We start from the raw sequence: 24800 nt of genomic DNA, 5'->3' as shown, positions 1-24800 counted from the left end.
CTGCTGTAGCAACCTTTCCAGCTGCCCTTGCGGGATAGTTCAAGTGCATTGTAAGATCGCCACTTGAAAACAAGATTTTCTGATGAACGTGGCTTCTGGGCTTTCACATATTTACGACTACATGCACAGCACAGACAAAGAATTTCACCTCGCTCAGATAGCTCGCGGTACAGCAAGAAAAATACTTGTCTTTATTCCACCACACCCTTTACATTTCGCAAAGGTACAGATAGGTAGACCCTGAGCACATGGACAACAAACATGGCGAGATCAGCGGCCTCAGTGACCGCTAGGTTGCACATTTTTGTGAATTCAGCATGGCCGCGTTCCGCTTCACTTCACAGGCGCCACTTGATTCTGAATGCGAGCAGCCGGCAGGCAACGAGCCAGACGGCTAGTATGGCGATGAACAACGTCACCAGGTCAATGTAGAACTCGTTCTCGTGTACAGAGTACGCGGCAAGGACGTCGGTCCCTACGGCGTACGGGCAGGTGTGGTTGGCCTCTGTGGGGCAGGTGAGGTTGCCGCGCTTCCAGCCGTAGAGGGCGGTCAGGGTGCCGCTGAAGGCGTAGCGCAGGTACGACGTGAATGGCAGCCACATCACGTGGGAGGCCAACTGCTTGCTGGTGAAGAAGTAGCCGCCGAACACCACAGAGTAGACGAACACCGTGAGCGCAACCATGCAACCCGTCTGAAGTAGAAAAAAAAAAAAGGCACCGATAAAGAAATGACTACGTGTACACTTCGTATCAAGAAAACATACAATGAGGCCAGGCAATGCTTTTACGTTTACGTTTATTTAGCTGTTATGGTTTCTTTGAAATGTAGAAGTAATAACGAAAAGGGAAACGAAAGTGGACGAAAATGCGATTGCCCCAGGTGTAGCCGAACCCACATGTTCTGCATTATGCGCGCCGTACTTTACCAAACGAGCTACCGATACCGCTAAAAAGGACGAAAGGATGGCTGATGTGGTAGCTTAATTGGTAATGTACCGCACTAGCATTTTTCATGTGCTTTTCTCTGGTTTTATTGTCTTCGTCATATGGTTTAGTAAAAAATTATTCGTTTTTTTTTTCACTCGCGGTCACAAACTCTGTGCTTAGAAGACACAGGCATAGCCACGAATAGTCGCACTGTGCACCCCGTCCTCCCATTTTTGTTAGCGGCTAAGGTACTGAGCTTATCTCTCACAAAGAACATACCTACGCGCGTCAAATAAACATGTAAACGTGCAAGGGTGCGAGCATAGAGGGAGAAAGAGCTCGTTAAAACGTGGCGAAACCCTCTCGCTTGGAAGCTCGACGCCAATCAGCGTGAATTTGTAATCCGCTTATGCACGGTCTCGAGAGCTTACACTGGACTGCTGCCCTCGTTATTAATACTTTCGTTGTCACCACTGGCCGACGCCTTTTCTTAGGAGACGCTGCAACGCATTAACTTTCTTTAATATGGCTTATAGTTAACTGTAAACAAACTGAAGTAGCAAAACTCTTCGCAAGAATTTCAATTCTTGCGAAGACGGTATACGAAATGAATTAGCATTAAGCCTAAAGGCATGTGCAGCTTAATGATCCTCCACATTATACGCTACCTGACTGGCCTACGGTTGCCAATAAATATGAGACTGTGCTTATACTTCCGACTGTATTCCTTTACATTCTTAGGGTAGTATCGGCTGCAGGTTTCATCAGCAGCCATGTAGAAATGAAGGCATATTTAGAGGTAACCAGGAATAGGACAATTGCCTAGAGAGTCTCGTCAAGTTTCGTTCAACAGAACACCATCTCGCATATAGATCGAATTCATATGCCCGCTGGTCGTTAAAATTGGACTCACTTATGGCGTATTCCACTGGGCGAACAGAATCACTCAATTTCGCCACCAAAGTGCTCCCTAAAAAGTAGATGCGCTACAATGGGCCAACCGGAGCAGGAGCTCTGTGATGTAATGGCAGAACAGCTGCAGTTTGGTGACGCCGAGAGCAGTCGAGAACAGCTCGAGCTGCTCCCGGGGCGAAAAGCGGAGTGCGAAGGAGGTCTAGGTGAGGCAAACGCGTCATATCCTTTAACTTTGGTTGTGTTTCCTTTGTTCAGTTTCAGTGGGTTGCAGCGATGGCAGCTGTAAACTATCTGGTCAAGTCAATTGACCATTCGCCACATTCGCCCTCACACCGGCCCTCCAAGCACTCTAGCTACGCTACTGCTCTGCTCCTCTCTGCTCGTTTCCTCCACTCGCGTTTTGTCAAGGGAGTGCGCACTAGTCGAATTTACTGTTTATGTTCTTATGCTCTAGCAAAAGTAAGTAAAAGAGTCGCTCTAACAATGTCCATCGCATTGAGGCAGAGGGGGTCTTGCCTCGTACTCAAAGATGGTTCCGATGAGCGTGCCCAAAGCCTGTCCCAGCACGGACACCTGGAAGCCGAAACAGAGGAAGAAGAAGATCCGGCTCTCTTCCTTCGGCTGGTGTGTCAGGTAGTAGTCGAATATTCCAGATGACACCGAGAACATGATCTGCGTTTGAATCGAAGAAAACTATTAGAACTGGGGGAAACGACATTGACGTAATCATACGCTTTCACTCCATTATAAATGCACAAAAGACTGACCAATGTAATTAGTTCTGCGCAGAACCAATTAGTCGATTGATTGATTGATCGATCAATCAATCGATCATCAAGTAATTGGTTTTGTGCAGAACTAATTACTTTGGTCAGTATTTTGTGCATTTATTATGGAGTGAAAGCGTATGATTACGGTAGCGTTAGATTTTTTACGTATTTTATACATAATTATTGACATTCTTTTACGTTACAATAAGCATAGTCCTACATAGCACTACTGACAAAAAATGTATAACAGCTTACACATATGAATCAATAGTAAATGCTTGAAAAGAGACCGTCGTAGAGAGTATGCGTGTTCTGTAAAACTTATTAAGTGTGAATGAAATCAGTGTAGCTTCGCATTTTTCAGAAAATAAGACAACTGTGGCTTTTTTTTACATACTTACCTGCTCCAGTATTTAGAGTTTGTATAATATGGCTTTGTGTGCCTGTGTACGTATTTTATGCCTTTATTACAAGCCTCAGGCATTTTCGCGCTCATCAGCTTAATTACGTTATATAATTTTTGCACATTATGCACTAATGTATTGCGCCCTTTGTGAAATATCCATATCAATTTCTCTTTGACGTACTATCAAAGGAAAGTTTATTCGACAAAAACACGACGCTAGACGCAAAGTTAAATAAAGCAAAATGCAACCTTGAAACACGTGCTACATGTCTATGTTGCAAGCTACATAGTTTACTAAAGCACAATAAATATTTCACCATAGTTAAAAGTGTCAGCAACGAAGGAAACAAAAGGATGTTAGGTTCCTCACTGCGACACTACCGGAAACTAGATTTTAAATGTGAAAAGTGAAGCTTGACGATTGACAACATGCTGGAGTTCACCTCCATTGCTACCTGTACAACACGTTATGAAGCCTTGAAAGAACCTATCGCTTCAATCGCAAATTTTACAAGTTTTCCCTTCAGCGTGAGTGCTAATATCAAACTTGGTTAATCCATGTGTAAGCACTTTGTTTTTATCATGCACATTTTCATCCGTTCTAACAAGTAGATGTTTGCACTACTTGACGCCATTTCCCTCCTAAATTATTATGCGTTACTGTATTAAGAGCGGATTATAGAAGCATCGATACATGATGTGACATTAAGCTGAGGATTGCAAAAACACACAATAAAAAAAAAAGCGCGCACGAGATACACACGCGTTTTAAGCGATAGTTAATTGGCTACGTCTGCCACTTTCCATGGTCTTCGGTTGGGAATGGCGTTGCTAACCTGAAACCAGTGGTGTGGTGAAAGAGTATCTTTAGTAAATGGTAAAGAATATAGGATGGTAAAGGTAAAGCATCCGTGGTAATTTTAAGTATCGCTAAAAATACTCGCTTGGTTTTGTATTTTGACTGGGCGCGTATACCAATCAACCAGAGTCCTTAAGAAATGTTCGTACGGGAAGTGTATAAGTGGTTCTGCAAGTATGATCTACAAATTCTAATGAAACAATTAAGTTGCTTAAAAAAAGCAACCAGTGCAGCCTAACAATCTGTTGACTAAATTGCGCACTCATTCATTTTCGTACCGCCCACATTCATGATTAGAGTGACCATTATAGAACTATTGACCCATGTACAACGCGCGTACTTCAAGTAATTGTGGAGCCTAATACTTGAAACTTTGTATGCGTCATTCCACTGTCGTTTCTTTAAACGAGTGCTGCATTCGAAAACTCAAGACTGTATCTCTGAATTTTTCGTAGGTATCAAAGTACAATGCGTACGAAGGGAGTGGTAATTGCAAAAGAAATCTTCAAATTTCATTCACTACCAACCTGATTCTTTGGGTCGCGGGGAAGCATTAAAAGAGGGGTGGGTAGGCACGCACCTCATACATGACGTCACACGTGACCCGGGCCAGGAAGTAGATCTTCTTGCCGTAGAGAGAGTAGCGCTGCTCGTGGATCACGTGCTGGATGAGCAAAGGCGCTGAATCACAAAAAACAGCACGGTGTCACTCGGGCCACCCGTCGATTTACACTTCCTGCAGTGTGCCGTTAACGCCGCCGACTCCGATTAAGTATGATAAGCCACTGCGTTAATCTACGGGCGTCTACGATTTAAGCACCTACTTTCTTTGTGCCCTCAATCTGAGCGCGACGCATGAACCATCGCGTACGCAGGATATGTGGACATTCTGTAATTTGAATACTGGCTCAATGCTCTTTTTAGTTTCCACAAGCATCACAAGTAGCACTGCCTATTCTTGCACTTAAAAGGTACCACAATGTAGCAGCTGCATGTGGGCACATTATTTACTGCCTAAATGCTCCTTCAAGTTTTAATCTAATGAAAGCCTGGTGCCTCTCGCGGGACGCCTCTATCGCACGCACATGAGCTGTCATGAAGGAATAAATGTTAATCCTTTGAGTTTCTAACCTGCCTATTTTCAAAAAAAAAAAAAAAAAAATTCTTCAGCTCAGAGCCTCAGTGCTCACATCTGTGGCTGTCGCAGCTCAAAGGAGTACTGATATAAAAGTTGTCGATCTTGTTTTTTGTGCTGTAATAAGTAGCTAATGACCCAGTAATCATGGCACGAAACCTCTTAGGCTTCAGAGCGCGACAGGTAATTATTTGGAGTCCTGTTTGTAGCGACCAGTCTAAGTTTTGGTTTCAGAGAGCAACTAAAGGAGACAATAAGGATTGTAAACACCGCTGTACACGTGATCACACAAAACTGTGACGTGCGCATGCCAGCGCGCTCGCCGGCGCGCGAGCTCCGTGTTGCTAGTTCGTCTGCTACACCTGTACGTGCTTTGCGAATTGCGATGTCCTCGTTATTATAGTCGTCCTAGGGCGCTATAACGTAAAATGATTCTAAACTGTTTTTATTCCAAACCCCTGACGTCAAATTTACGTAACCACCGACGCAAGCATCGGGCGGTAACCTGCAGCGTTGTCTGAACAACCCAATCAAACACTCTCCTCGTTAATAGGAGGTCACCTTTGTTCGCTTTCAAAACCAATAACATTGTCTACACTCAGCGGTTTTTCTTATCTAATTGGATTACAAGAGGCGAGGAGCACGCCCTAGTGGAGAGGGTTTCGATGCAGTCGAGCCAGCACAGTGAAAAAAGATAATCGCATGAAGAGGGTGGTGCCGGCTTCTCCGATTGGTCCGCTTCGCCTTACTTAGCTTGCGGTGGCTGGTAGAAAATCGCGGCGGCGTGCAACGGAAGGATAAGAATGCAGCTAAAACGGATACTCAACAAGGAAGAGTTCACAGAGCGATGTCGTATGCATGCCGAAAGTACTCGATAACATTTTACTGCCACGCAAAAAGGTTTATCATGCGCAAATAATTACATGCTCACCGGCAGGTGCGAGTAGCGAGGGCCTGAGCGATCGGCGGGCAGCCATCTTTGATTCCTTTCGGAACGGGGCAGTCTGTGGCTATTCAGAAAAATGTTCAGTTTTGTTCGGCATATTAATGCATTTTTTCGCGTACACGTCACTTTGACGTGTTCGCGGTTTTGTGACGTCGCGTGACAGACAGGCGAAGTGGGCGTAGCCAGAAAACATTGGAACAATAGCAGAGAGCTAATGGTGAAAAGACATCGAATCAGGAATGATTATTTTTCTTTTCTGCGGTTTAATCATGCATAATCAGTGTGTACACGTTATATCAGATGGGGAGCTATCGCGGTTTTCGTGACGTCGCATGACAGACAGGCGAAGTTGGAAGTGGCCCGAAAATGTTTTGAGAAATCGTGGAGGCTGATTGCAGAAATTGGAATCAAAATAGTTTGGAATCATTTTACGTTATAGCGCCCCTAGTCTTCGTCGTCCAGCGGCAACTATTTCCTGCAGGCGGGAGTCGCCACCGTATAAGACGTGACCAACCACTTTTGGTTCGATCCACTACAAAGCAGCGACTCGGAAAGTGCGGCCAGCGACAGCTATATGAATATGCGTATACGCACCGCTACAAGACGTACGAACCATTCGTCGAGGGCTCTGTGGGAACGAAGCATATTACGGAGCAGGGGCGCTAGAACGTAAAATGATTCCAAACTGTTTTGATTCCTATTTCTGCAATCAGCCTCCACGATTGGTCAAAACATTTTCGGGCCACTCCCAACTTCGGCTGTCTGTCATGCGACGTCACGAAAACCGCGATAGCTATAAAGATCTGATATAACGTGTACACACTGATTATGCATGATTAAACCGCAGAAAAGAAAAATAATCATTCCTGATTACGATGTCTTTTCACCATTAGCTCTCTGCTATTGTTCCAATGTTTTCTGGCTGCGCCCACTTCGCCTGTCTGTCACGCGACCTCACAAAACCGCGAACACTCAACACGTCAAAGTGACGTGTACGCGAAAAAATGCATTAATATGCCGAACAAAACTGAACATTTTTCTGAATAGCCACAGACTGCCCCGTACCGAAAGGAATCAAAGATGGCTGCCGGCCGATCGCTCAGGCCCTCGCTACTCGCACCTGCCGGTGAGCATGTAATTATTTGCGCATGATAAACCTTTTTGCGTGGCAGTAAAATGTTATCGAGTACTTTCGGCATGCATACGACATCGCTCTGTGAACTCTTCCTTGTTGAGGATCCGTTTTAGCTGCATTCTTATCCTTCCGTTGCACGCCGCCGCGATTTTCGACCAGCCACCGCAAGCTAAGTGAGGCGAAGTGGACCAATCGGAGAAGCCGGCACCATCCTCTTCATGCGATTATCTATTTTCACTGTGCTGGCTCGACCCCATCGAGACCCTCTCCACTAGGGCGTGCTCCTCCCCTCTTGTCAGCCAATTAGATGAGAAAAACTGCTGAGTCTAGACAATATTATTGGTTTTGAAAGCGAACAAAGGTAACCTCCTATAAACGAGGAGAGTGTTTGATTGGGTTGTTCAGACAATGCTGCGGGTCACCGCCCGATGTTTCCGTCGGTGGTTACGTAAATATTGTCACGTACGAGTTTGTACCGTCAGAAGTATGGAATCAAAACAGTTTGGAATCATTTTACGTTACAGCGCCCCAGGACACAAGACGGGGTAAAAGTCGGCACAGCATCCGGCTTGGGCTACGTAGTCTTGGTGGAAGAACATAGGACTGCTCTAAGGTGGGTGGGTTTTGTTTATACCAGGCACACTTGAAATGAAGCGATCAATTCTGGTTGATCTTCAACGGGGTCCATTCTAAGCGTCCAGCGGCTCGCATGAACTGGTACCACTTCTGCCACTTATCAACGCCGACGGTAGCGAACGAGCATGCCAGGTGAGCTGGCGATTGCTGGGAAACGGCTTAGGCCTAGCTCGATGGCCGTCTGATCCGGGGCCAGCGGTCCTTGCGATCTGTTCGCAGCTCGTAATAAAGCACCTATATTGATCAACACAATCAACTTCTGCATATTTATGTCGCTCATAAGTTACAATACAGTTAGTTTTGCCAACGCCGTTGGTAGCGATGAGAAAACACGTTAGCCCGGCGAGCCGCTACGCAGAGACGATTGGTGAGGCGGCTGCGCTGACCACTTGCGAGTCAGAATCATGTCAACGATTTACAATATTGTATTGTATTGTAAAACGATAATTTACTAATACAGCTCAAATATTTTATTATGTAGTATTCGTTCAACCTTGCGGAGCGGAATAGATGGTAGGTGCGTATACTTACTTTTCAGTGTTGCGCCCAGGAGCGAGAATGCAGATAGGCAGGACATGTACAGGAAGACGAAAGCGACGTTCATGTTGGTGAAGTTGTGCTCCACGCCCACCGAGTTGAACACGTTCGCGAAGATGACGATGAACGAGATATTTATGAACTGCCTGTACGACATGTACACCTGCGCACACCGAAAGGAAAATGGGAGAATGCGTCAGAAGGCTCGTGCAATCTAAGCAAGCAGCTAGGTAGGGAGACTGCCAGCGCGGCCCCCATCCTTCCGATGCCTCAGCTTATGCAGGTGTTTTACATAACTTGGGCCAAAATTTTAAAATAAGCAAATGGCTACGTAGCTGGACAGAACCAAGGTAATTTTGTATGCCGTTGCTTGGAGATACTGAGATTATTTATTGCATACCGCCTAATTAGATAATTAGTTTAATTAATTTTTCAACTTCTCAATTATTATAATTAGATGAATAGTCTCAATGAGAAAATTGTAGAGCAACATGAAAAGCTCCCAATACAGGTTTCTGTTGCTCAATAGGGACTACATAAAAGTTTTTCCGAGCGTGAACGAAGCCCGCGAATACACGCAAAATTGCCAGGCGACTGGCCACTCGCGGCACTTTGACCCATGTTTGGCATCCTGTATAAGAATCATCATGCCGGTAGGACTTGAACACCCGCCTCAGTCCTATGCGAACATTGGAACAGAAGGAAGTAGAAGCCGTACGCTCCTTAACGGATATACGCGCTCTATAGCTGATACCTTAGCTCCCGATTAAGGCAACCCCTGCACTTGTCATACTGTATCGGCTTTGAAACGCCATTTCTATGGTTTACGCTATCCCATTTTACAAATCGAAGGACTTTCCACGCCGTACCTCCGGTGCGGTAATAGAAAAAGAAAACTGCGATCAACTGCAACATGGGAGCGATAACTGACACATATGGTTCGGCTTACTAGTTCGCCATGACGGCCAAGGAACGTTAAGGACAGTAAAAAAAATCAGTAATTGACTTTTGATGACCTGCAAACGATCAGCAATCGCTCAGTAAACGACATTCCTAAATCGGCATAGGGCCTTAATGCGTCGTCCTGTTGTTTTTATTGCCTTAAGTGCTCAAGTGTCTTAGAAGCACTTAACACTACTGTGCTTTGTTCCTGGTCATGTGCTATCTTTGCTAAGATCAGACAGCATTGGCAGTCATATGAGATTAGCGTGACAAAACATGTGTGAATGGTAATCGCTTGGAAAGGACATTGTCCTGCAATGAAGAAGAAGCAAAAGAAAAAGATGGTGATGATAATGGCGATGACGACAAAGTTTTATTCGTAGCCTAGTGATAATCTCGGGTGGATTTCATGAAGCTTGCGCGTTGCTGCAGAAATCACTATTGTTCAGCTAAGCTTTGCGTTTAAGGTTCATCAGCGGTAGTGGTAGAGGCAAAGTTTAGTTCGAGTACCCATTGGCAATTTTCGTATGGCTGCCCGAAATCGTTACTCAGAGCGCGGGGCACACATTTCGAGGGAATGTTGATCACGCGAAGCGTGGGGAATATTCTGCTGAGCCACACGCTTTTCTACGACGTGCACTACGTATAATACGACGAGCCGCTCAAACGGAGTACAGCACATCAACCTGCTGGTCTAGATGGTCTATCATATTAGAGTGTAAGCAACACAAGACGCGCTCAAGGAGGCTGGAAGGTGGGCACACTCTGAAGCGCTTCAGAGCGTGAGTACTTTCTTTCTTGTTTCCTCATTGTTTAGCCCTTAAACAAAGGTCACCTTGTGAAAGAGGAAAAATGTTTCGCGGTGCACCTAAAAGGGCAGGCTATTGCGACGAGAGACTTCTAAAAATTGGTGCAACTTTCCATTAGTAGTTGCCATCTGCTGATTTATATGCATAGAATAATCCTTACATAGAACTATTGTAATAACTCTCTCATTGGTTATATCCATATTTACCATTATATCATAAATGGTCGCTTTCTTTCATTTCAGGGTTCACTAAAGCTTTCATTGTGATGCAGTGGCGCAGTATGTAGAGTTCAAGCGCTCACACTTAACAAATTACAGAATGCGAAGGTGAATTAAACCAAACATGTAATTTTCCAATAAATAGATGAAAGCGCAACACACTTACCGAACTGCGGAAAGTGTAGAAGATGAACCTGTTGAAAAGAAGAGAGAACAGGTCCTTGCTGTCAACCGTTTCGCGACCCTGGAAAAGAAAAAGAAGACACAGGAAAAAGATGGGCTTTACATTCCAAATCACAGCGTACATGATCATTATAGCTGAGTAAAAGCTTCTTTCTTCAGGCAAGTATGAGCTGTTTGACGTGCGCTGCGGTTGTCAAACTATGATCATACCAGAGCATTTTAACACCTTCCACAAACCACCACGTCGCACAAGAGAGAAGTTTGTTTTAGTGTAAATGGCTTTATCTTCATAATCACCATCATCAGCCTATATTTATGTCCACTGCAGGACGAAGGCCTCTCCCTGCGATCTCCAATTACCCTGTCTTGTGCTAGGCGATTCCAACATGAACCTGCAAATTTCCTAACTTCATCACCTCACCTATAGTTTTCTGCCGTCCTCGATTGCGCTCCCCCTTCTGTTGGTATCCATTCTGTAACTCTAATGGTCCACCGGTTATCCATCCTACGCATTAAGTGGATTGCCCAGCTCCATTTTTTTCCTCTTAATGTCAATTAGACTGTCAATCAGACTGTCAATTAGAATGGCTTCCCACATGTACAATGCAAAGTGATTGAAACGCGATACTCGGAGCGCACGGCTGCCTACGCTTTTTGCGCTACCGGTGGGTGCTGGGTACCCGCTGGGGGAACAAATGCAGTGACAATGCTTTACAAGGGCTCTCTATTCCATCGTATACCACAATTAATCACCTCGGTGTCCACAGCGCCCACTGACAGAGCAAAAAGCGCCGGCCATCATGCTGTCCGAGTAGCGCGTTTCGATTGATGAGCATTGTACTTTGAAACAGCAGTGACATGTTGAGCTAAACTCAGATATGTAACCGGTGAAGGTGGTCTTCGAATGGCTATATTGCAGTGCCTTTCGTTCCAAAACATTTACTTTGTGGTTTAAAATGTAGCACGTCATAATTTGCCTTCATGCATGCCTCAAGTCTCACAGAATTACCAGTTTCCTCAACGAAACGCAAAATTGCGTTTTCGCACAGAACTGAATAATCGTAGCTAAAAGTCGCAGTTCCGCCCAAAAGGCGAAGCATCGATTGCGATAGCAAACTAGTGGACAGATATACGAAGTAAGGATAGTAGTTTTATCGGCCGTATAAACTTGTAAACGTAGGCATACTGACTAAATTAAGAAGCATGATGTCATGTGCGCAAAAGCAATGGAACGCATCTCACTCGATGACCGCGGAAACGCTTTGTCAAAACGCTGTAGTGAGTAAGTGCGGCAGCAGCAGGGGGCAAATTGACCTTCGTCCCACCGCTTGCATCAACGCGAACAAAGCCGCGAAGACACAGCGCAGGGAAGACTGTGCCCCCGCCGCAGATGGTTTTCGAGATACAGCCACTCGAATGGGCGCGCGCGGTGCAGAACACGGCCTCCGCTCTCCCTACCCTCCCTCTGGAGCGTTGCGGGCTACTGGAACACGGCGCGCTTCCTTCCCGCTTCCCATCCTTGCGCGCGCAAGATTAAGCCGCGATCGCCAGCTCACCCTCACATGCTTTCACTCGCACATAGAGCACATGTGCGAGTGAATGGACTCACCCGTGAACTTTATACGGAACCTCACGGCGACGCCGATGCCGACGGCAGAAATGCCCCTGAAGTGTCCATATAGTTACTATCCCAATAAAAAAAGAAGAAGAAAACTGTTTTTGCTGCATCTTCAACTATCCAGATTCGTTTGTGTGCTCAAATAAAAGCAACAATTAGATCGCTGACATTTCTTTTTCTTCAGCCGTAAGAGCGAGGCTGACTGGATAAATCCCAGAACGAAGATTGGCGTAGTCGCACCATGCACAAAACCACCCGCACTCGCTTTGCTGCCATATTAAAGCCTTATAACTTGTCCTATTTCAAACTATTGACTTTCCATGCAGGAATAAAATAAGGCAACAGCTAACCTCGAATATGTTGCCAAGGCTGTTCCGTCGCCTGTCGGGCGCCTTGCCGCCTTCGTCGTTGCCATTGGCGGCCTCGCCCGCCTTTGAATGCCGCGGCTCTACCGTCACACCCTGCGGCTGGCCACTTGGTGGGGCACCGATCGGTGAAGGCCCAGTCGGAGAAAGCGGCTGCTTCATTTGCTGCTGCATCTCCTTGGCCTTCATCGTCTCTGTCTCGGCGAGCGCGCGGAGTCCACCGTACATCTTTGCGGCCACCTGGAGCACTGAGAGATGAAGGTTTTGAGAGTTCCATCAGGCTGAAGCGGCAATGGCACAAAGCGTCTTTTCGACTGCAAAATGGTTATAGCCGGGCTTGTTCGTATGAAGACGTAATACGCAAGCACCACAAGAATGGGACTAAGATCGCAGAAATGCCCGTCTCGTCCTTTTGTATGGTGTTTGTCCCAATTTCGTGCTGTTTTCCGTATTGTGTAGTTCTTTTGGCGCGGTGCAAGAGTGCTCATTCCTCTCAGCCTTGTACCTGCGCCGCAATCAGCTCTTGTCGCATTTCAATAGATCGCACCTTAGAGCGGCGAACTCGAGGCCTGCACTTGTGCATTTGTATACAAGTAATAGCACATTCTACCGGTCGTCCGAGCACTCTGAGAGTGCAACTACGCAAGAACAAAACAGCTTTCCAGCTATATTAGGAGAAGCGCGTCTAGCAGAAATAATTTGGCATAGTTACCGCCAATGGAGCTGAGTTGCCACTTTACATGGCCTTTGTAGAGCTACTGGAATGGTCGGAAATGACCCCTCAGATATGCCGCAAGAGGACATCAGGTGGCGTGAAACAGGCGCAGTAATGCCGCAATAAAATACGCCCGAAATCTCTATACTCGTATGTGTCTGCGGTTTAACAAAGACGAAACGAACCGAGCTGCTATGCTTCGGAGTATGCTTATGGCTTTCTGCCCCTTCTGGACGTTGGTACTTATCAACCAATTGCCCTTTCGCTCAGTCTGTTTCAAATACAAATTAGTGTCCGCTATATTTTTCCGTCTCCAGGTCACTCATGTGGGCAAGAACTGTCATTGACTCCTTTCTCAGAACGATGCAGACGCATGGTTGTTGGTTCAGAGAGATGTCCAGGTTCTGGTGATTCGATGACGGTGTGATTTCGCGTCGCGCGTCCCTGAACAACCATGTCTATACAGCGCCGGAGAAGTGCGATGAGTGGCCGGATTAAGCCATATTGTAAGCAACTTATTCAAAACACTTTTTTTTTCAAGCAGATATTGCGCTCATCCTTGTCCAACTTAACTTGTAAGTTGCGGATTCTCATCTTTGAACACAATCATTGTGTAGCTTTTTTATACCTGCCTTATATATATATATATATATATATATATATATATATATATATATATATATATATATATATATATACGCCGAATTTTTTTTCATTGCTGCACTCTTACAAGTAGAATGCATAAATTGAGCTCTGGGTGTTTGCAATCGCACTCTTCATGCAGGACGGACCCCGGCCGAAACGTATTTGTATTTATTTGCATACGTGCGTCTGCACTTCAGCTATCACGCCACACGATTAAAAAAAGAGGAACGGCGTTACGCGAAGCAAACCTAGTGCGTTTTGTTTCCAGTACGGTGGAGTAGCCACCGGTATTTTTTTTCGTTACTGAGATTTAATTAATTATAATTATTTAAGTCGAGAAGTACTGTCCTAATTATCAAATTGTCAATGAGAAAGTTGTAGAGCAACATGAAAAACTCCTGATACAGCTTTCTGTTGCTCAATACGTGCTACATAAAAGTGTTTTTCCGAGCATGAAAGAAGCTCTGGAATACACGCAAAGTGCCTCGAGCGGTCAGTCGTGCGGCAATTCTGCGTGTATTCGCGGGCTTTTTCACACTCGGAAAAACACATTTATGTAGCACGTATAGAGCAACAGAAAGCTGTATTGGGAGTTTCCCGATACAACTTTCTCGTTGACACTTTGATAATTAGGACACTACTTGTTGAGTTAGATAATTAATTACCAATAATTAATTAAATCTCTGTAACGAAAACATTACTGGCGGCTACTCCACTGTACTAGAAACAGTACGCACTAGGTTGGATTCGCGTAACGCCGTTCCTCTTTTTAAAAATTGTGCTCCGTGATAGCTGGGACACCCTGTATATATATATATATATATATATATATATATATATATATATATATAGATATATATATATATATATAGGGTGTCCCAACTATCATGTACCAAAATTTTGAAATATGCAAATGCCCCGTAGCTGAACAGAACCAAGGTAATGTTGTTTGCTGTTGCTTGCAGATACTCAGCTTATTTTTTGCATTCCGCCTAATTACATAATTAGTCTTAATTATTTAACTTCTCAAATATTATAACTCCAAGAAAAGTATCAATAAGAAAATTGTAGAGCAACATGAAAAACTTCCGATACAGATTTCTGTTGCTCAATACGTGCTGCATAAAAGTTTCTGTGAACTTGAAACCCGCTAATACACGCAAAATTGCCGCGCGATTAGCCGAGCGAGCCACTTCGTAAATGACAGCTTCGTTGTTATCATTAGTCAACTTTCACTTCATCGCATTTGATTTTGTTTCTTTAATGGGCATCTACCTGCTCTCAAAATACTGCGGCCGCCAGGAATTTCACATTCTAGCGCTCGTACTCACGGTATTCGGTGATCGAAACCTCCGTTGGACAGAGGAAGCCGTGTGCGCCCAGGTGGTTCCGCAGGTCAGCAGGAACGCCGCTGTAGATGAGCCTGCCTTCGGCCAACACGTAGACCTGACGCGAAATAATATAGACAGGATACGTCTTATCGCGAGAAATTACCACAGTATTCTGGAACATTGCCTTACTTTATGAGATTAGGCTTTTTGGGAGTCGCCGCGCTTCAACGTTTGCGACCGCTGCACTTTAGTAACCCTTTAAAGTCAATTATTACTCTTATACTCAATCTTTAAAGCGCCATTTGAAGCCACTTCTTATTGGAAGTATCAAAGGGAAGCCGTTAAAGGAATAATAAGGAAACACAATTGAGTGGTATTAGTATTCTGCATCCGCAATAACAAAAATGTAGCCGTTACCGTATACATTAGAGCACTGCACGGGCTCGGGCTTACCCGAAAGCCCGGGCCGGGCCGGGCAGTACAGTTTGTTCACGGGCTCGGGCCGGGCTCGGGCACGGCGTGTGCTTTTTGACCCGGCCCGGGCCGGGCTCGGGTTTTTTGACGCGGGCCCGGGCCGGGCGCGGGCTTTCTGGTGGTGTGCATGTAACGTGCAGCGAGTTATTCTTGGGCGTCTCAACTCTGAAAAACATGTATTTTTCGGTCTCGGGCCCGGTTCGGGCCAGTTTCGAGCCGGGCTCGGGCCGGGCTCGGGCCGGGCTCGGGCCTAAGGTAAAGGGGTGGCGGGCCGGGCCGGGCGGGTAAGGTAAATTATTTCCGGGCCCGGGTCTCGCCATAAAAATTTTCATCGGGCTCGGGCGGGCCACCCAACGTAAAAACGGGCCCGGGCTGGGATCGGGCTGAAAAAATCGGCCCGTGCAGTGCTCTATATACATACCTGGAAAAAAATACTGAAAACGAAAGACGGATTGGGACGCCGCTTCGAAGTTCCCGTACCAGCTAGCCGTGATGTAATTAATTTTGATGGCGCCGGGCTTAGTCAGTATTTCAAGTCAGTTTATTATTATTAATACATCGTATGTTAATGGCAGCATACAAAATATGCAGACGAGGGTCCCAAAGTACAAGACTAAAACGGGACCCTCGGTGAAAATTATAAATAAATAATACAAGGATTAGCAGCAGTGCGAACCAATCGAACAAATATATCAAATAAAAATAACGGTAAACATAAAGGGATAGAAAACATCAAAATGCATGAACGCAAAAAAACAAAGAAATTAAGAATACTGTAAATAAAAACATAAATCTAGTACAAATAAACAAGCACCAACAACAATTTCAAAGGTAGTCAAGGACTATTCTACACTAAAGTAGGCAACGACCGATTTAGCATGTTTCAATAATATTTGCTGCGCCACAACAACCCAAATTCGTGAAAACGCTGTCCAGTCCGTCACATTGCAATTATGTACCGGCGCTGGGGTTTCGGCTTGAATTAGGTGTTTGCGTACCTAGCCTAATTTAGCCTTATTACTTCCCAATGTATGGCTAGGCTATCTTAGCTTATGTTAGGTTAGATTAGGTTAGGTTGGGTTAGGTTAGGCAAAAATAAATGTTTTACCTTCATTTTACTTTGCATTAGTCATGCACTCACCGGGAAATAAAAAAAAGGAGATCTGAAAGAATATTTTAGCCGCCTAAATTTTTATTCAGTGTCTGTTCAACAAAGCCAGGGGACTTCTTGAATACAGTGAAAATGCTGCCTTCCTCTATCGGGAGTCGAAGCTGCCTATCAAGGGAAGGATTGTTTAGCAGAAATGGAGACGTGGTTACACGAGCAGGCCCTCGGAAACTAGAGCCTTCTGTTGCTTACGACATACAATGAAATAGCGCAGTCTTATTTCGCATTCTGGTTACGTTGGAAATTAAACAATAATCAAAATTCCTTGCGAATATTTATGCTCCCGCAGTATCTCCTTTTAAAAAGCCCTCATACCGCGCGTCGCGTTATATAGGCGTCACTTCTCCTTTGATTTGCTTGATTGGATAGCGTAGCTTATGTAAAAACACATTTGACATATGGAGTTTTATTAAGGCAACAGTGATCTCACTTTATTTCAGAAGAAAAACCTTCAGTGTATTTGCAGAGACGTTTATTTGTGCATACGATAGTACTTGTCGATTTTCAAACAAAACGCAATTTGCGGCTCACTTGGTGCCAGGTAAGTTACGGTATTGATAATGAGAAGTTCACTTTCTCCGGGTTCTCAAGCTCTAAGTCTGAAAATCTTGATAATAATTTTAAAACAGGGCTGTGATTGGCCAAATCAATCTAGGTCGGTGCGTGCGTCATACCCAGATGCCTTGTATTTATTGGCGCTTTGTAACACGTTCTTTTTTCTAAAAGTTCAAGCGAAATAAACGTTCTAAGAACTTATTACCCGACGTGATCCAATTAGAGCACTAGTTTTGAAAAGTTACCCCAAGGAGAAAGCTTTCTCCCTGGCAAGACTTTTTCTACTAACACCGTTTGACTTCTTTCAGTCTGAACTGCTAACGTTCCTATGTCACTCAAAAAATAGTAGTAGCGCATTAAGTCTAAAGGAACATTCTTTTCGCTCTGCTAGAAAAGTTGGGGTACTTTTCTGTCTTCACTTTTATGCGCAGAACTCTTAAAGTTTTTCAGCAAGCAATACGAAAAATCGCACTTGAATATATATACAGTGCAGTGGGAAATGTCGCATTAAAACCATCATAAAGAAAGAGAACGTATACTGTGCTAACCGTCAATTTGCATTGCAGATTGTCTGGGTTAAGTGCTCTGCAGTGTAAATTTGAATGCAAATTAATGGTGACGCAAACAGCTCCTTGACGAGACTGTGTTTGTTGAAAGCCATGAGAAAATTGGGCCACCGGACGAAAATAAGGTTGATGCTAGCAGCGTTTAAAAAAAGTTACCCAAGTTTGCGTGACTCAGGCACACTGAACTGTGCCAGACTACACAGACCGACGCTCTTCACGTCGTTGTAGGGTGATTGCACGCGAATATTGTGCGTTCATAAACTACCGGCTGCTGCAAGGCTTGGTGGGATATTATGCTATGAACGAAAGACAGAACTTTCACATGCATCTGCGCTCACCTGTAAAACTTTTAATTTCTTAAAGACAAAATATTTTTTATATGATACGCATAGGTGACATGCATTAGTAATCAGCGAAGTTATCGGAGCTATCTAGTGCTTCGCCAGTCTTGCCCCTACGTTCCCGATAACCCCGACATATATTTGTTAGAATGGGATGTTATTCTTTAAGTACGGTCCCGCTGATTTTGCAGACTCTCTCCAATCTCCGCGCCGCAGCAGTCAGCAGTCGTCAGGAAAATAAGGGTAATCATATTTTTGCATAACTGCTCACAGCAGACATCGAACTAACAAACTCTCGAATCGAAGTTCCATTTTTCTCTGAAATTACCCGGTCGTCAGGATTAGTCATAAGTAGTGATAACTAAAATAGCAGAACAATTCGAGTGGCCTCTGCGAAGAGCACTAGCAAGGTGCAGCAATCACACACTGGACAATAGTCTTGGTTTTGGGGCCACCCGTCTAACTTTAGCAACCAAATAATGGCACAGAAAATATTGGCACACCATCATGCGTGCGCTAGGTCGTTAGTTGGAACAACTAACTACGAGGCAGGTCCCGAAATGTCGCTTTACCGCACACATGGCAGGAAGCTTGAGTGATGAGAAATAATAATAATCGCATAGGTGTAATTGCATAGCGTCATGTTCACCAACATGTTCAAGGTGCAGGATAAAAATTGCAACAAGCCATTAGTGTCATGACCTACAGTTTGGTACATTATATTGTATGTGTCACCAAGGCTATGTTAATATTTATATCACAGCGGAGGTTATCACTGACCTCCCTTCTGAAATTCCTGAGCAGACGCACTAACAAGTAGATTTCACTTCGTTCTTGTAGCAGTGCGAAAGAAAATTCACAGCTACAGATGACACGCACATATGAGTGCTAAACTCGTGCATATCTGTCTACTTATCCCATCTACTGGCCTTCTTTTTTGTATTGTTATAGTCTACCTTCGACATTGCTAGCCGCATTGTCTGTAGAATACTTGAACATACGCTAAACCTCTCTATCAACGTAGTTTTACATGTTGCTAAGTGTAACGTTGATATCATAATAAAATATGTAAACATATATAACATACAGAAAAAATAAATGCACAAATGTAGCCATGATAAAACTCAAATGTGGACCACGCTCCATGCTGTGCAATATTCTCGTAAATAGGCTGCCACGCCTGTAAAGCGTGCTTTGTCTGTAACATACAAAAGCTTCAAGGGAAAGCTCTACACTGCATCCATAATCGAAAATGTTTGTGTACGAACTAGTTACTGCAAATACTCTGAAAATATAATACTCAAATTGAAGTTTACTTCTAGACTAAAATATTGTAAATATAATGTGTACCTTCACTACAACAGCTATAAAGCAAAAATCACTACGAAATAATGCAAAAAAGAGAAAGAGAAATTAACACAGAACGCAATACCTCTGTCAGCGATCTGTTACACAAGAACCAACGAAAATGTTCTGCGAAGCTGCTATGAAGAAAGCAGCCTGTCTTTTTGAAGCTCCTTCACGCTGACATATACGCTTACGGGGAAATAGCACGTAACGTCACTTCTGCGATATAGTGGTCATGACTCGTTTGTTAGTGCTGTGCCTAAACGAAGGTAACTCACTCACCTTCGTAATGTACTTGAGCATGACTGCTGTAGGGTTTGAGATGACGACTATCACCGTGTGGCCCTTGTAAGCCAGATACTTGAGCGTGCGTAGGCAGATGTGCGCCTGCGTCGCATCCACGTTTCTGCGAATGGGAGCGCAGGCGTCGCGAACGCTCTATCAAAGCTGTCGACAGCAAGAACACCCACATAATGAAACCAGTATTTTCATAGCTAAAGGTGCGGCCTTGCTTGTTCAAGTACAACCTTGCCTTAAACAAAATGCTCTCCACATAATTCTACCTAAAAGCGTAGCTTTAAATGCACGGACGGTTGAACGTGGCATCCAACAGTCACTCAACTGTGAAAGTTTCCACGGAGCTCCTTTTTATCTTGCAAGAACTTTTGGCCAAGTGCACGATTTTGGGAGAAAACATTGCATTGCAGACAACAGTCTGCAATGCAATGCGAAGAACATGTTTCAAGCATTGTTAATGTATCCTACACCAGGTTAGGTCTGATATCAAGAATGACAAAAAAGTTTACGAATGTAAACTGCTTGCTCACTTGTGTTCTTATTCTGTCTGTTCAAATTTAGAGTATAGTTCTGTTGTATTGTAAAATTAATCTGTTGTAAAATAAATGTGTTCAGCGATGTTTCCATCGCATCCTGTATGATCGATTTCTAAGACGCCGTGTATTTTATACCCATGTCCTTGTAATGCGCATGTTTATTATTAGATGCCTAGAAATAAGGCGCAAGTATTGTGATCGATTATTCCTGCAAGTATTATGATTAATTATTCACAACCACTTCTCCTGTCCGCGGGTACGGTCGGCTGTAACGTTCTGCGTGTCTCGTCAAAACTTGCATAATCCCATAATTCTCTACGTGAATGCAGCTTGCATCTCTAACAGTATAATACGTCTTGTAGCACAACAAAATACTTAGCGTTATGATCTTTATATTGCCAGCTTTTGTATTTGCTCTTTATCTGACTTCTGTCTTAGATCTAATTTAATTTTTGTTGCATCTTGTACTACTGTTCTTTCAGATTTTCGGTTTTGTTTTCTGTTCTTTGTGTAACAAAAGTGCACCAATACTAAGGTGTGCAGGTGTTTTTGGTCAACTTCAGAAATAAATGAAATGAAATAGTTGCCGGACACTCCTGTTAATCTTAACAGGAGCGTCTGGCAACTATTTCATGCCCATTACTCGGCCACAGAATTCACATTTTTCTGTAATTCACAATCGTGCGCTGATTCTATTTCTTGTTTAATATCGTCAGTGTACAAAAGGGGGTGTGAATAATATAAACATTCTTCGAGATTATTAACCAAGATAATGAAAAATAATGGGTCTAACATAAGACCCTTGCGGAACTTTTCAACATTTCGCAGTCGATGATTGCAAAATATTTAAAAAAATAATTTCGTCAACCCATAGGTCCGGACTACAGTCTATGGACTACATATGCTTAAGAGTTTAACTTCTGTGTTCTTCTGATAAAACAGAACAGACTAAAAAAGATTTCTGTCTTCAGATTGGCTCATTCCAATTGGAAATCCCAGTGCGGTTCTGTCTCTCATTGAGTGAGGGCGACAGCGCTAGTAAAGCTAACATGCCAATCGAGTATTTCTTTATTCTCACGAAATTCCAGCCGTAAGCTATAGTACTACAATTAACTTTCGCAGATACAGCACTCAAACGTTTGCGTTCTCTCTGGTCGAGATCGCCAGCATTTCAAAGTTCCTAGAGCCTCTTAAATGCTTATGCAACTAAATGAGCCGCTTTGTTGAACATTTGGGCAACATCACGTGTACAAATGGCTGCACTTGTATAAGCGGTCAGTGAAAGAACAGTTAATTGAATTTCCACAGGCAAGCATTGACTTGTGTCGCGTACACGTTCCCGCGCACAAGGACGCATGCGCTGTCTTTGCCGAAGAAAAAGCTTCAAGTGAAGCGCGCTGCGCCCAAGTGCTAAACACTTATATAAGCTTGGTTCTATGGACAAACGTGCCGCCTCGTTGGTTCTATGTAGTAAACACTTTTTAAAAGAGGCTAACCGACGGCTGCAACACAGGAGGAAAATGTAACACAGGACGTTTCTGCTTAGTGAGCATTAACGAAGGCACTTATCTTAAACCATTATTCGAAGGACTGTTGACTAAAAGCGCCTTACGTGATTATAAAACTCCGCACAAAGCATATCCGACGTCACGTGCATAGTAGTGTGATGCCACATGTAACATCCAAAACGCCACTCAAAAGCGGCGAAACGTTTCGCAATCATTATAGGTTTTTATAGAGTATAATTGCCTTTGATGATCACAATTTCGTTTTCTTGACTCAGGCTAAAAAGTAGTATTTAGCAGACTTCTGCTAGCAATGCGAAAGAAAATTTAATCTATATTTAATGCAGCCTGAAATGTCGCAATGCATCAGCGGATGCTTGAGGCATGCGTGTGGCTGGGCTGCGGCGGCCCAACAGCAAGAAAGGGGTGGAGCCTGTGCTGAATCATAAACGAGCGCATGTCCAAGCACATTATCTTAAATATACCTTCTTTTTTTCTGTTTAGAGGTCTATATAGGCCTGAAACAAAACAATACATAATGTTTTGTTTTAAGTGTGAACGTATGTCACACATAAATCCACGGTACGTTTTTTTTTCTTTTTACTTTCATGGCTAAATGAAGCCAACAAGAAGATAAGGATTGATTGGTGGAGTCTACGCGTAAGCTCGAGCTTCTGGCAATGACTTATACAAAAGAAAAGTAATGAAATCGGAGAAGCTCACTGTGCGTACATTGACAGCGCGAGTTAAACATTCTTATTTTACAAATAATACTACCAACAAGTAATACTAACACCAGTCGTAGCGCTACCAGTTGTTGGTAGTGCTACTAACACTACCAACAAGTGTTTAATAAGCAGGAAACCATTCACGGATATGTAGGTTACTGTGGAGTGCCATGCGTATTGCGTATTGCGCAATAAGAACCGTGACATTACAAAAACAACGCCACTCTAAGAACCGCATGAAAGAATGCACACTCTTTAGTGTGCCAACTTGTGAACGCCTCGCTGATGCACATCTGGTGCATCTCCTCTAGCGTGTCTTAGCTATAAGAAACAACATTCAGCGTGCGCCTATTTTTACCAACTGAGTTCTGAGGCCATCCTTATTTATTAAATGTCATCTCCAAAATAAAGATGTTCGATGACTCGCACCTGACGTCCCGAGTGGAGCCCCTAAGGAGATGACAAGCTATTACCGGACGACTGCGTGGGTGGGGCGCATCGTAAACTTTTCTCTTGAATACTTATCATTCTTGACTAACACGCCATCTGAGCACGGCTTGCTTTTCATAAGACTCCATCAATTACGTGCTTGTATGCGCTTCAATAAATTGACTCGTGAAGCTTATTGGTCGTTTTTCAGTGGTGCTGTTCCTGATCCTCTCTATCTTGTTATCGCTTCAGTAAACCCGAACTGGCGTTCCCACACGAGGTGCACGAAACAACAAAAAATTTAGGATATTTACTTTTCCAAGACGCGCTCCTGCGTAATTGCGCGCCCACTCTACCCTGCACAAGTATGCCTGTCATAAATCACATGACGTGGTTATAATCTTGCTGGTTTCACGCACGATCGCGTTATTAAGCTCGCGTTACGTAACTTTGCTTTGTAGATCCGATCTCGTACTGCTAGCACAGGCAACGTCATGTCAACGTACGTACATGCACAGTAGAACGCCTTAATTCATTATACAGTAAAGAATTATTCCGGAACACACAATAGAACCAGGAAAGAATTATTCCACATGTGGGCGTGGGCGCGTACGTATGTGCGTGCGTGGATGCATGTGCGCACGTGCGCGTGTGTGCGTGTCTGTGTCACGCAACAGTTTATTCACAACCAATTCATGTCATGTCGGGCGGTATATTCAGCTCATTAAAATAAGTTAGTTAGTTCCTATTCATAAATTAGGCCACAAGCTTTCTGTTACCGTATGTAGGCCTGTTTCCTTAGTAAGCACGTGCAGCGAAGTATTGGAACAGTTTATATTTAAGCCTTTGAGCAGCACGGTTTTCGGAGGGGCTTGTCTACATTGACTGATATAATTAACATGACAAATGAGCTTTTTGCAGCTTTAGACAAAGGTGAACAACAAGACAATTTTTCGATATTTCAAGACAGCATTTAATTACGTGATATATATATATATATATATATATATATATATATATATATATATAATGATAACATAACGTCGAAAATCCAGCACCAGCATAATGAACATGTTTATCGCTGACTGAACTGTTACACGTTGGAAAGGAACCGCTTTGTTCAAATTGGTAGTTACCCATCTTGCTTTATTTCAGTACTGCCCGGCGTTCCACAAGGATTCAGTTTAGGTCCACTCTTCTTTCTTATTTTTTCGAATGACTTGAGGTTTCACTCTCCCGTCAGTTGTCGTTTTCTTGTGTGTACATGTTTTTTTTCTGTTTTCTTTCTTTTTTTTTTTTTTTGCTGACGACTGCGTCGTATACTACAAGGCTAAAACAGGAAAGTGACATCTCTCTTAACGATCACCTAACATCTGTTTTTCATTGGTGCCATGTCTAGAGTATGAATCTCAATTATTCAACATGTGCCAAAATCTCTTTCACATGTAAAAAAATGTCCAATGAAATATATTTACTAATTAACTATGAAGAAATTTAGGTACCTTGCTACAACCTTTAGTAGTAATCTAACCAAGAGTACACAGATTGGTAATAAAACATGGGCAGCTTCTAAGCAATTGCGGTTTGTAAAACACAAACTAAAGCAGCTAACAAGTAAAAACGAACTCATTGCGTACACCTCACTTGTTCGACCATTACTGGGATGCGCGGTTGTTGTCTGGGACCCATATAAGAATATTCACATTTACAACATTGAACGGGTTCCGAACAAAGCAATTGTTTATTTTACTTGTGTGCGCTA

The 24800-nt window shown here is 43.6% G+C and overlaps 1 protein-coding gene across 1 annotated transcript in view; it reads right to left on the bottom strand.

Annotated features, from left to right (window-relative positions):
• Nucleotides 1–206: 206 nt before the first annotated feature.
• LOC119456981 (ATP-binding cassette sub-family G member 4) overlaps nt 207–24800 on the bottom strand; it is a 42618-nt gene continuing 18024 nt past the window's right edge. The window contains exons 8-15 of the mRNA XM_049669163.1: nt 19826–19949; nt 15093–15207; nt 12387–12649; nt 10402–10479; nt 8261–8429; nt 4458–4558; nt 2359–2514; nt 207–692 (exon numbers count right to left, since the gene is read on the bottom strand). Coding sequence (XP_049525120.1) covers nt 339–692; nt 2359–2514; nt 4458–4558; nt 8261–8429; nt 10402–10479; nt 12387–12649; nt 15093–15207; nt 19826–19949 — 1360 coding nt within the window. The 3' untranslated portion in view covers nt 207–338. The remainder of the gene's footprint in view (nt 693–2358; nt 2515–4457; nt 4559–8260; nt 8430–10401; nt 10480–12386; nt 12650–15092; nt 15208–19825; nt 19950–24800) is intronic.

The sequence above is a fragment of the Dermacentor silvarum genome, chromosome 6 (genome assembly GCF_013339745.2).
Source record: "Dermacentor silvarum isolate Dsil-2018 chromosome 6, BIME_Dsil_1.4, whole genome shotgun sequence".
NCBI classification, from domain to species: Eukaryota; Metazoa; Arthropoda; class Arachnida; order Ixodida; family Ixodidae; genus Dermacentor; species Dermacentor silvarum.
Note: the sequence above shows the minus strand (reverse complement) of the source record. Positions and strands in the feature narration are given on the sequence as shown.